A 13,337-nucleotide genomic window follows, 5' to 3' on the forward strand; every position below is an offset into this window, starting at 1 on the left:
CCAGAAAAAGAGTTGGAAGGAAGGGCCAATTCCTCAAGTCACTGAGAGGTCCTCCATGGCTGGTGGGAAGAAGGGGAGCAGCCCGTTGCTTTCTATGAAACACTGTCCCTTTCTGGCAGAGCAGAGACAGGACTGCATGTCTATGGATATTTTATATCCATGCCATCTGATCCACTGCCCACAGAAGTCAAAGTTAAACTGAGTTTAACAAGAGCTGGACTAAGCTTATGTTTTAGTTCCTTTAACACAGCAAAATACTTCACCAGCATCCCTTGTCAGGATAGGACCCAATCACACACCTAACTTTCAATCTTTGTTGTCAGCTAGCCATTAAAAATGCCTTCCTGAGCACAGCTGAACTTTGAAGCAGGGTCAGTGGAAACACTATTGATCCAACACAACTCGGTGATACCAAGAAAATTGAATGCACTTTTCCTGTCACAGCTCTATGGGAAACAATGTCTCTGCAGTTAAAAATAAGCAAAGTACAGAGCCCTCGGTGGCTGCTGGCTCTGTTTATTTGGCTTATTTTGTTGATTAGGCATACTGGGAGTTGCTGTAGACTGCCTTTGACAAACATTTTCGGTATCATCAAAATCCTGGTAACACTAAGCAGTTCAGATTGTAGCCTTTGAAACTCCTTTTCTAGACAACATTCATCTTCCTAATTAATAATTAATCACAGTGTGTTTTTAAAGAGATTATCAGGTGTGATAGCAGAGTGTGCCTAAGGCAGTGACTTCATTAACCATACGGAAGAAGTTTACTTTGTAGTTCTCCTGCCTGTCGCAGAGGTAGGTGCCAAAGGGGTCTCTTTTGGGTTAGAAAGTCAAAGAGCAACAATTTAGAGCAGGAAACAATTGGGCTATTATTTTTCTTCTTTTCCTTCTTGAGGAGCTTTTAAATCATAAATCTTCAGATGCTTGTTGGGCAATTGAAGACTCAAGTCGACTTTTCCTACAAAAAGGCCCAATTCTGAGTGCCCTTCTGAGTCAGACCCAGGACCTTCCTCTGCTGGTGCACGTTTCCATGGCAGGGAGAGTTTACAAACACTGTTCCACCTAACAAGGCTTTGAACTGCATTTGTGCAGAGGCTCTCTCTGTAGCATGCCAAGAGTGTCAGCGGGGCTGGAAACACTGATTTCACCTACAGGACAGTATCTCAAGTATGCTCTCAGCAAGAACTTGCAGCAGATCCTGCCCAGACTGGAACCAGTTTGTGGCCCTGACTTGAAATGTCAACAGCAGCATGAAAGCCAGGAGCCCCCCAAGGATTACAGGAATATTTTCAGTGTAATCAGCCAAGAAGAGGGCCCATTACCAACTAATTTCATTTATTTATGTCAGTCAGGCAGCTCTGGGCATTAATACTCAAAGGATTTCTGCACTGTCAATGAAAATGTTTCTCTCACTTGGTAGTTTTGCTGTTCCCCTTGCCTGGTTTCATTGCTGATGGATATTTTATGGCTTTTTCCAATAAGCTTTTGCTCACCTTTAAGAAGTGTCATTAGGATTGTTCCCACTGATGGGGAAACAGGGAGGGTAACATTCTGCTCACAGACTGGACTGATAATACAGGTGAGACTGAAAAGCAGATGCTCTGACTCTGCCTCCTCTAGAGCCAGCAGACTGATACCATAAAGACCAGCTTTTTTGGAAATACTCTTCACTAAGGAGTTGCAGAGGAGGGTGCACCTACACCTTGTAAACTTAGCCCTTCTCTACAATTAAATATACTAATTTCTAAAGTTAAAAACAAAACTTTAATGTGAAGCTACTCGATACAATGAGTCCATTTCTCCTTGAATTTTCTCCTGTGAATTATCTTCTATTTTTAGAACTTTTATTTTTGCCCTGCTATTGCTGGACAACTACACCAATTACTAATTGGAAATGTTTTGATTCTCATGCAGTTTTATTTCTTTGCTTTCTGCACCACTTCCACCAAACTGTCCTCTGAGATGACAGGCTATGGAGAGCACATTTAAAGGACATTTACAAGCTGTGCTCTTTGGGTGCAGTGTGGCACTGTTATAAACCTTTTGTTGTTCTCTCCTCCTACACCTGCATAAGTTTGTGTCTGTGGATGCATTTTTCTTAAGCCATGTCAAACTTTATGGAGTATTAGAGCCATATGGCAGCAGCTCAGCAAGCTCTCAGTATGCAGCTGAGATTAAAAGACTCCCTGAGCACAGTCAGTGCAGTCCTGTGACAATATCCATGTGCCATATAGGGTGCTTGGTCATGACAACAAGATCCAAATGATCTGACATGGGGAGGAGTGGGAGCTGGAAACCCCAGCAGGGCACTTCATGGTCCCCACGTTTTTGGCAGCTGCTTTGAGGACCTGGAGGTGCTGTGCCACCCAGCCAAGTTGGAAGCTGAACTTCAGAGAGTGGTACATGATCATAACTGCTATTTTTAATGCTATTGTCACTACCTTTCCCAGTAACCTAGACAACAGCAAAAACCTCATTTCTTTCCAGTTTCAGAGCACTACTACACTGGTCTGAACTACTGTTTAAGCTGAAGTCAGTAGCAAAGCACAAGTCAGGAATAAAATCAGCCTCTGTTCAACGGGTATTTCATTTAGAGGGACTTCAGATTTGCTGGGATATTTAAATCCAGAAAGCTCTCATGCCTTTGCAAGCTACCACTTTAAAATGCTAGCTAAAAATATTTGCGTTATCTGAAGTCAGATGAATAAATCCTCCCTGCTGCTGGGTACACAGTGTGGCAGAGTACAATACAACTGCAAATTTATTTGTTAGAAACTGTACATCTGTTATGATTTATGCTTGCCAAAATATAATTCTTTATGGCAACAATTGTTTCATGGCGCTTAAAGTTTTTCACCTCTGTGCCAGGAATCTCATATGGGATAATTCCATGACCTTGGAATCCAGCAGATACATTCCACATCTGTCTGGTCTGGGAAAGCCCAAGTTTGTTGTGTGAAAACCGGAGTGGGAAACTAAAACCTGGAAATATCTGAAAATACAGAAACTGCATGGCTGCTTCTTTTTTTTTCTTTTCTTTTTCTTTTTTTTTTTAATTGCCACTTTCAACTGCAGTAAATCCATCTCACAGAAGTGGCTGCTTTGCTTTTGTAAGCTGACATTCACTTCTGATCCTATCTTCAAATTAAGGAATATGGTATAAACATTAAAATAATTCTATCTCTGGCAAAATCACAGCCTTTAAATAGTAAAACTGAATCGTGTTGAAGGCTGCTTGAAATTTAAATGGAAAAGCACCCAGCCTTCTGCAAGTAAACATCTTACTGGTGCCTGTGAAGATTTAGGATGGCAGAAAACTGAAACTGTCCTGGAATGTCAGGTTAATACTTTGCTCGTTAGAACTTTAAACAAAAAATAAACAGCTTTGTGAATAGTGAACTTAAAAAGCCCTGGTTTCCTGTGACACTTCCCTGTGTACGCTTTCTGTTATTCTAATAATCTGGCTGAGCTCCTGCTGCAGCTTTGCTCTTCATGGGGCACTGCAGCCTGTTCATGCATTCAGCCTGCACCTCAAATAATCTGCACCCTACTATGATCTGTGAAACACTGGAGATAAGATAGTGGACAGAAAGCCATGAAAAAAAGGTTATACTAAGAAAAAAAGAGAGAGGGTAAAGGTGCTGGCTTAACAGGAAGAGAAAACTACATATACTTGTTCATACTAATCAGTATGATATTCCTGATTTAAAGGTGTTATAATCATCACCAAGGCTGGAATTCTGCCTTTCAAAAGGATTTAATGGTTGCACTTCTGTCTGCAAATCCTGAAGGTGCCAATTCACTTACAGTCTACATCCTTCTGCAGGCCCAATGTACTTAAAAGTTCACACAAAACTGTGCTAAGAATTGAAAATCCATGCGTGAGTCCTGGCTGTCATAGAGAAGATTTTATGAGAGGAGTCACAAGACCCCATTTGAAACCAGTATCTGGGATGCTGGTACCCCAAAAGCTTTGTAAATTGGTAACTGATTTATGTAAGGCATGTCATGAATGACTGTGGTTTAGAGTAAAATGGGTACCCTTCCCAAAAACTGCATGGCACATCTTAGCTTTGTACTACTGGACATACTGTGCATTCTGGTGATATACGAAATACTTTTTGCATGTATAGCAGCCAAAAAAATTGGCTGCATATCTAGTGTTTTGGATTATAAGGCCATAAACATCAAAAAACATATGAAAAAAGCTAATGACTTTTCAACATATTGTCACAACAAACCAGCCAAAACTACTTTCAACCACTTTGCAGAATGATGTGTCCCTGGCGGCTTGCATCTGCTCTCCTGCAGAGAAGTTTAACATCAAAGTTGTTAACTCCTGTTTAAATAAGGTTTAAAATACAAAGCTTAAACTATGTGTGAGGAGGCAGAAATCCTGCTGCAGCACAAGAAAGTTGATACTGGATGTTAATTCTTTAATGTAGAAAAATATAGACAATTTCCATAGTGAGAAACTATGTTAGATTTATAGTGGAAGGGTGAGGTGAGCAGATACTTTATGATTATGCAGTATGCAGTGTTAATGCTTTCTGCCCATTCAAGTCATAACAGCTGTTCCATCAAGAGAGGGAAAATAAAGGCCCTTGGTACTTCTTAAGCAAGCTGCCAATTTTCCACATGGGAATTGATGGCTAAGAAAATCAGGCCTTCCCAGTCTCATGCATAACAGCACACCTAGTAACACTAGGAGAAATGAAAATTCTGTATTTCTGGAAAAAAAAAAGTTACATTTGTTAAATTTTTATTATACACTGAATATCTCATTAATGAAGAAATTTCCTATCTAATATTGAGTCTCTTTTATTCTGACATTATTTTTTTGAAGGGGCACTGCTCATCACATATTTAAAGTCCCTTAAGTGTCTAACTGTGTCAAATATATAGGTGCAGTTATTACCCTTTACCACCAGAGCAAAGCAAGGTCTCTTTCCTCATAAATCACAGCAGATCACAGCAGCCTGATGGAGCCAGAGGTGTGTTCTGTGGATATACAACTGGATCCCAACAAAACACAATATCAGCTTCTCACATCCACCTGACCCACCTTCTCCCAGTAAGGGACTCAGATTACCTCCTAGCTCCTGTGCCACCACTGCCTCATTTCTGGTCATGGAACATCTGCCCTGGTATGTTCACTTGTGCTGTCACCACACAGCCATATATTGGTCATTTCAAGGCTATATATTTGTGTATGGCAACAATCAGTTGGTACTGAAAAGCTCCTGTTCAATACAAATACAATCACATCCTAGTGCTGTCATGTTATACTCAGTCTGACTTTCTCAAGTACCTTTTTGTATCTTGTTATATCAGAGTGCCCAGGTATTTGTATGAGATACCAAGGATCCAAATATTTATATCAGAGAGGGAGGAAAAACCCCATCAGCATCTGTTTGCAGAAGCGAGATGGTGGAACTGAAGTGTCAGATAATCTCCCCAAAAGATGTCAGCATTTTCAGCTGCCTGACAGATCTGTCTGCCTGTGTGAGAGTAAACAAGAAAATGGCTCAGCCATTTGGACTCAGTTTAGAGCAAAACAAAGAACAAATTATCCATTTTCAGATCAGGTCTCCTGTTCCAGTTTACAGATGTTTGTTTGTGATTTCCTGTAAGTCCCTTTGGGAACAATGATCAATGCATTGTGTGGCTGGCCAATTGTGTGAAAATACTGGTGGTTTAAACAAGAAAAACCTCCTGCAGAAAGCAAACCTTCAAACAGTCAGAACAGTAGACACACCTTAAAATTCCTCTGGGTCTTCCATGTACTGGAAATTAGGGATCTTCCCACATACGACATTTCCATGGAACTGCTGTCTGAATTAATTTGCATTTTGCGTAATTATGGTTTGAGTGGAGTTAGTTCAGATTTATGCTGATGTAAAAGATTAAACTGAACCCAAATGTCTTTTAATACAAAGTCTTCATCTTTAGCAGGAAATGACAGAGCTTATCAGGATGCCAATCTTACCTCTGTAATAATGAAGAAGTCATCACCAGGCTCCCCCTGCACAACAATTTTTTCTCCATCTTCAAACTGGACAGGTTCCAGTGCATCAGCCACTGTCAGCCGCTCCCATTTGTCCAGGGACTCTAAAATATTGAAGATCATAAAACTTTATTATAAAAGACTCTGACTTGGGTTGAAGATTCTTATCTAAACTGACAGGTCTGCTATGCCTGGTTCTGTTATAAGAGAAACATTTCTTTCATCCAGGCACTTCGCACGAACCTCCAGTTGGGAAAGATGAATGTATTTATTCATTGTGTCTTAGACTTTAGTAATCACCCAGATAATGATCTTAAAAGTTGGACAGGAAAAGTTGGCTCTGGTTCTCTTAGCTTGCGATGTGATCTGCACTGCCCTGATCCTGCAGAGGATTTTAACAGCTCTGGAGCTGTGTGAAGGGACCAGCAATACAGGAGAGCCCCAGTGCTCTAACCACATCCCACACCAGGTGTCAGAACACATCCTGATGGCTTTTGCTCAGAGCTGCTCTCAACCAGTCACCAATGGCCTGCTAGATAAATGATGCCAAAGTGCTGAGCCAGAAGATGACTCTTCCTCCATGGTGAGACCAAGCACCACTGAGGCCAAGAGCATGACCCTGGCAGTGGGACCAGAGCCTCAGCAAGGATGCTTGAGGTGGCATCTCTGTTTCATTTGCCAGGGGATAGCTTACAAAGTGTTTTTCTTTTCATTCCCCTGCTTAGGGAGAAAAATTCTAAAACTTCAAAGTAAACTTCAGTAAGAAAATATGAGTGGTGTGCTTTATAAAAATGGAGCTAATGCAGCCTGTTTCCTGTGGCTTGGTGTCCTTATCACCCACCTGCAGCTGCCACAAATCCCTGCTCATACCTACACAGAACAGAAAACCTGCTCAGTGGCTCACCAGGGCTGCTCACTGTCCTGCTGCCTTCTCCTCCCTCCTGCCTCTGCTAAGGGATGGGTTTCACCCATCCTGCCCTCGGGGAGAGGAGAGGTGCCAACCCCTGGCTCTCTCCTCTACCCACTTATTTGCATGAGGATTCAAGACAATGAATTGTACTTGAACTTCTGTACTTTCATCAGATTTGACTGAACGAGGTGATGGGTGTAAAAGTGAATGCAATGATATAAACTTCTCTGCCTCAGAAAAGATGGGCTTAAAATTCATGCACTAGAGCACTTATTATGCATTATTGAACTATTGTAAGTTGAATTATTGATCTATTGTAAGTGAAGACATGTGTCCTGACACCAGGATTAGATCTGGGCTGTCCTCTCAGATTCTGGTTTTCCCACTTTGTTGAAAATATTGCTTAGGAGTATTGTGTGAAGGTGAAAGAAAGAGTTGAAAAGCCTTTTGGCTAAGCTCAGAAGCACACACTGAGTCTTGTAACAAAACCAGACCAAAGTGATCAGTGCACCAAAGCAGAGTTTTCAGTTGTCTGACACACATACATTTTCCTGGTTTTATGTCATTTTCTGCTGCTGTTTGGAATATTATTATTATTTCTAATATTTTCCCCACCTAATGTATCATTCTGGTGCATCTGTGGCCTTTGCTGCAGAAGAATACCAAAAACCAAAGCCCATATTGTCAATGCAGCATTCAAAAAGTGTTCTGTTTGACTAAAAATAAGCACAGAACTCTTTCATGCAGACCAGAGTAGGCTTTTTCATTTTAGAAAAAAAAAAAAAAAAAAAAAAAAAAAAAAAAAAAAAAAGAAAAAGAAAAAAAGAACACAGTAATTAACAATGAAAAGAAAGAGTCTCTTGAAACTTCTTCTCCAGTTGGCTTTATGAAAAATTCAAAGCTAATTCTAGCTTTAGTCACGAAGTGTCTCTCTTTTGTCTAAGGGAATTGTACCACTACAAATACTTTGGTTAATGGCTTTTTGCAAATGGAGCATTATGTACATGATAGAACTCCTAAAGTTTTTGGTGCAGAGTTAAATTCAAGCATCAAATAAAGTAGACCATATAAAATGTTTGCAGTTTCTAAATGTATGTATTAATTAATGGCTTTACATTTGACCAAACTCTAGGAAAAAAAAATTGAAACAATCAGTTTTCTCCTATCTTGTTGAATACACTATAAACAGCTATTGATAACTTAAGAAATCCTGAGATTAAAGAAAATAAAATTGCTCTTACAGTTATATGGCTACTTAAACAAGCCTTGAAAATGCATATTTGACTCAGGTAGAGACTTTTCCACTGTGAAAGTGGAAAAGGCACAAAATTGACTTCTCAGTGCTGTGTTGAGACTTCTAAAATATCTTTCTGTTTCCCAGCTGCCATCTGCTTTTTGTACATGTGAAACACATTTCACCTAAATTCTCAATGCACCTAAACTGCTGTGTTATTTTGTCTGGTGCTTTTCCGTACTTAAAAAAAGGTTCAAATCTTGCAGTCCTTCCTCATTGGAAAGAAAAAGAAATGAGATTGGAAAACTGTACTACAAACTAGGTTATAATTACATTGCAAACCACATGTTTAAGGAAGCACATCTTTGAATAACCTTTCTACTCTGAAATTGTTTTGAGATGTCTCATTCTTGTAATTGCTCCTCATTAGTGCAGGTGCAGAGATCCTTTTTTCTTTAAATACTCATTGTAATTTGGTATAATTTGTGCTCTTAATTTAGGAAGATTTAAATTAAGCATAACAAAAGGCATTTAAATGATGAAAACTTCATTAATAAGTGAACAACATACTTGGCCTTACTTTAAGCAGACAAATGTTATTAAAAATTGCATGCATAGCACCTCTCAGAGGTTCAAGTATATTTTCACTAAGACACTCATATTTCAGGTGCCTAAGCTCAAATAGTAGATGAATACCATAAACAAGAAAAGGAAATTACTTAAGTAGAAAAATAAATACTTTAATTATATAGCAAAACAATCCTGAACTTTTTTTTTTTTTCCAAAATAGCCCCAGCAGAAACATGATGTTTCTTCTACAGCACCAACATTTCATTGTACTGTCTAACACTGTCCTCCTTATGAGAAGCTTTTGTTCTCCTAATGGTGATTGATTGGTCAGGCATTATAGGGTTGTTGTTTTTCCTACTGAAGGCCATCAAGAACATGTCCAAATTTCGTGGCTATCACATTAATCAAAAGGAAAAAAAAATCCCAGGACAAGAAGCTAAGCAGATGTTTTAAGAATGTGAGACAGGGGCTGTAAAATACACAGAAGAAAAGAAACCTCAGTCCATTTTGATTTGTGAGGTTAGTTTGTTTAGTGCACATAAATACAGTATTCTCACAGGAAAAAGCTTCTCACCTGTCACCTGGAAGGATGTAACCAGACATTATGACAAATTCATAACTCTGTGCTATTTTCTCCTCTATCCATATGATCTCTACTGCAACAGCAGCTACCAAAAGGTTGCCCTTTGAACACAAGCTCAGTGCATATAAAGAATGAACAAACCCAAGTCCTAAAAAGGGCCCTTTACACTTCCATTCCTTTGGCAACAATGCAACCATGAGACCTTCTGTCTGTTCACCATTGCTTTCATCATGCCATCAAAGATCAAAATTCATGCCACCAACACATACAACAGGAACTGACAGGAAAGTCCAAAGGGCAACTGACCCAAAATGGAGACCTTGCTCAGGAATTCTTCATACATCTTCCTCTTTCTCAGGGTGCTGCCCTGTTATTAAAGCAGAGAGAAAAAGGAGATACAACATTACACAAAGTATTTTTGTGATTTCTTCTTACAGCTGGTCTATTTTATTTTTTTCCCCCCTTCCAAAACTTAAGCACAGCCAGTATAAACAGCCTAAGGCAAATGTTTCCCCATAAAATGTCTGGGCAGGTTGTATTGCTGATAAGCAAAGACAGAGGAATCAAATTCAGTCCTGGTGCAATTTCACTGACTTCACTGGTGTTACTGGACACCATAGATGAATTGCAGCCATTATTTACAGGGACTCACTTTAAAGCCCAGGCTTCATCAATTAACTGTCTCACTAATTCAAAATACATCTTTTTACCAATGAGGTCCTGTTAGAAGGGAATTTATAATTACAAAGTAGGATAAAACTTGAAAACGTCCCTCTCATGGGTCTTATTCTTTTAGGCTGAAAACACTGTAATGTAAAGAACATTTATCTGTAAGCCTGGTTTATGTGTGGTATGCATTACTACAGCTGAGCAACCTATTCATATTATTTTAACAAGATTTAAGCTTTTTGGAGCAGCCAATCCACCAGTGTATGTACAGCCACTAGTACATTCATTCCCATTCCCACTCTATTGTGTGATAAATTACTGAGAAAAATCTACTTACTGTTTGATCACCACAGACAGAAACCATAGTAGCCATTCCAGCAAACATTTTTAAGATGATTCAGGTAGGAAAGAATATAGTGCAGTTTTACCAATACAAAAATAATTAATTCATCCTTAACTTCTCCTGAACTGACACACATAACTTGAAAAGAAAACATTCCCAGGGACCAAAGAGGAGCTCTGGGGTCTTCTTTGGTACTCTGCAGTTATTCCATATTGTTCTATGACAACCCACATCATTTCTACCTGGGTAGATTCCTGGTGGATGCCAAAGGCTGCCTGATGCCTGGTAGTCAAATCTAAAAGGCCAGAATACAGCATAAAGTTGATAAACTCATCTTCTGCAGGAAAGGGAAGTAAAGATGGCATTTACTTATAGGCTGGGCAGAAAAGACACAGGGAGATGTCATGTCTGCCACAGAAAAAGGACTTCTCTATTCCTCCTTCACCAAGTGAGCAATGGTAGGTGCTGGAAATGGAGGCAGAAATTGGAGATAGACAAAGAAAAAGGAAGAGAAACATTTCACTTTGCACTGTGAAAGCATTCAGAAGTTCTTCAAGTACCAAACTGGGAAAAGCTGGAGTACTCAAGTGCAATGACATAACCAAGACTTGAACATCATCCCTCTTCCTACATGCATCGTGCAGGTGGGGCTGGACCCAATAACCACCAAAGCAATGTGAACCCTGCCACTGTCAACACTCTTTGGCATCAGTAGATGCTGCCAGTTGCTCTCCTCTGGGGACAGCTGCCATTTGTGTCCTTCTCTTGGGGCCACCCCTACTCCAAAAGCACCTCAGCACTGGCAGGAGCTGCCACTGTTGCCAGGTATCTCCACATCAGCAGCAGCTACTGAGGTCTCCCCCTCTGCATCCCGTTCATAATTTCCAAGTCTGGTGATGACAGTTCCGATAGCATCAGTAACCCTTGTCTGACCTCTCTGTCTGACAAACCTGGTGCTCAACCTCGGGGGCCTCTCAGAGCATTTGAAGTGCCAGAGAGAAAGAAAGAAAGAAAGAATGAAAAAGAACATCAAACAGAGGAGGCTGTGCAAACCACACCAGATTCTGACAGCTCGAAGCGAGACAAAGAATGGAAAACTGGACACTGTGCAGTTGTTGCTTTCCTCCCTGCAATCGAGTGGAAAAGAGAGCAGCAAAATTGACAGCTGTGGAAAACCAGATTGGTGGTTTAGTTTGATGGGCTGGGGCACCCAGGGGCAGATGTGGAAAATGCTTTTTAAATGACTTGCAGACACAGATGAATTTTAAGAAGCAGTAATCAGTAACCGTGACGCTTGACCACAGCTTCGAGTATTTAGAGACAAGACCCAGGAAGGTAGGAATTGCAAGCATCCTGCCTGGCCTGGAGAGCAAGAGCACATCACTTCCTATAGGAAAATGGGTGTGTTATGTCTTGGCTAAATACAGGCAGGGCAGCAGCACAGAATTCACCATGAAGACAAGTGCAAAAGCAGAACTGAAGTGGAAAGAAGTAATTAAATTTGCTACTATATATACATGTAATTTTTGTATTGAGATAATATCTAGAACCTCAGTGGGACTCCACTTCATGCACAGCTTCTCTGTCTCAGCTATCCCATGTCCCAGGATGGCACCACTAAGGTAAGGGAGAACAAGAGTCTAGGGAATGGTTGAGGCTTAGTTGTCCCAGTTCCCAGCACATACACTGTGACACCCAAAGTGACCCAACTGATGGCTCACGAGTGAGCCTGCAGGATGGCTCCATCCAACATTCCATCTCTCCTGGAGGAGACAAAAAAACCAGCCTCCAGAGTAGCACAAGCCACCTGACAGCTTCACCTTAGGGTGCCCAAGCAGGCAGAGAAGAAGCTGTCTCTTCATTTTCAGAGTTTGTGTGAGGCTGGATCCAAATCAACGCAATGGGTCCCCAAATTCGCTTTCAGAAAGAAGCTTGGCTCACCCTCATGTACATTGTTTTCATCTGAGTGTGTTTTCCTGATCAAGCTTTCACAAGCAGAGTGAGAGGAAGAGATTTTGAGATAACACTACTCTAACACATAAGCTAAAAACAACCCAGCAGCAATCTTCCAAACAATCCAAGTGTGTGCAGATTTCCATTCATATTAATCCTTTTTTTCTCCCCCTGAAACATGTTATACTTCCCACCTTCTTTGATGAACCTAATGAACTCTGACTCCTGATGTCCTTTTTATACATGTTTTATTGGCCCTAGGCACTTTAATCAGATTGTGTTCTCACCACCATAACTTCTTTCACTCCCCTTCAAGTTGTTTCTGCAGAAGCCCCAAGCAGCACACTCCCTGGGACATGTGCTAAGTCTGTTCTTAGGCAATATTTTCATGGATCTCCTAGAAGCAGCAACAAATCAGACAGTAACGATATCTGCAGACTAGGAGATACTATGAAAGCTTGCCAAGACAGGAAAATAACAAGAAAGGACCTAGAGACATTATAAATGGGAGCAGAAAATAATAGAATGAGCTTCTGTTTGGAAAATACAGCTCAGATATGAAAGGGAAAAAAAAAATCCAAAGCACAGATGTTTGACAAACGGAAGAAGACTGGAAAGCTGTAAAGCTGAAAGAGATTTACAGACAGTAGGAGAGACCTGGTTTGCAACATCAGACTGCAGCAAGAACACTGCCAGGGTTATTTCAGTCTGTATACTCAAAGACATCATCCAGGAATGAAGTTTAGAGACTCCATTTCCAGGGCTTGGATGTGATGGCACCTGGTGTGCTACACTCTGCCTGGGTACCTCTTCTCCAGGGAAGTGCTCCCAAACCAAGGAGAGCCTGAAGAACTGCTTAAAAGCTTGGGGATAGCTGGTAGGGAGGGAGCAAACCAAATTCAGCCTCTCCAGGTCAGTTCCAACACTGGGATCATAGGTATGTCATACTCATAAATAGCATGCATTGTTACAAGGGCTTTAAGTAGACAGTGATAATCATCTACAGATATATGAGGGAAATTTAGTGCAGCATAACTTGACATAACTCAAAGTAATAGGAGAAAATTAA

At 40.5% G+C, this 13,337-nt stretch overlaps 1 protein-coding gene across 2 annotated transcripts in view; it reads right to left on the reverse strand.

Moving 5' to 3' along the window:
* Nucleotides 1-13,337, reverse strand: part of PRKAR1B (protein kinase cAMP-dependent type I regulatory subunit beta) — a 91,311-nt gene that overhangs the window by 13,577 nt on the left and 64,397 nt on the right. For both annotated transcript variants that reach the window (XM_071760796.1, XM_071760797.1), the window contains exons 8-9: nucleotides 9,610-9,670; nucleotides 5,989-6,110 (exon numbers count right to left, since the gene is read on the reverse strand). In XM_071760796.1, coding sequence (XP_071616897.1) covers nucleotides 5,989-6,110; nucleotides 9,610-9,670 — 183 coding nt within the window. The remainder of the gene's footprint in view (nucleotides 1-5,988; nucleotides 6,111-9,609; nucleotides 9,671-13,337) is intronic.

This window comes from Heliangelus exortis, chromosome 17 (assembly GCF_036169615.1).
Source record: "Heliangelus exortis chromosome 17, bHelExo1.hap1, whole genome shotgun sequence".
NCBI classification, from domain to species: Eukaryota; Metazoa; Chordata; class Aves; order Apodiformes; family Trochilidae; genus Heliangelus; species Heliangelus exortis.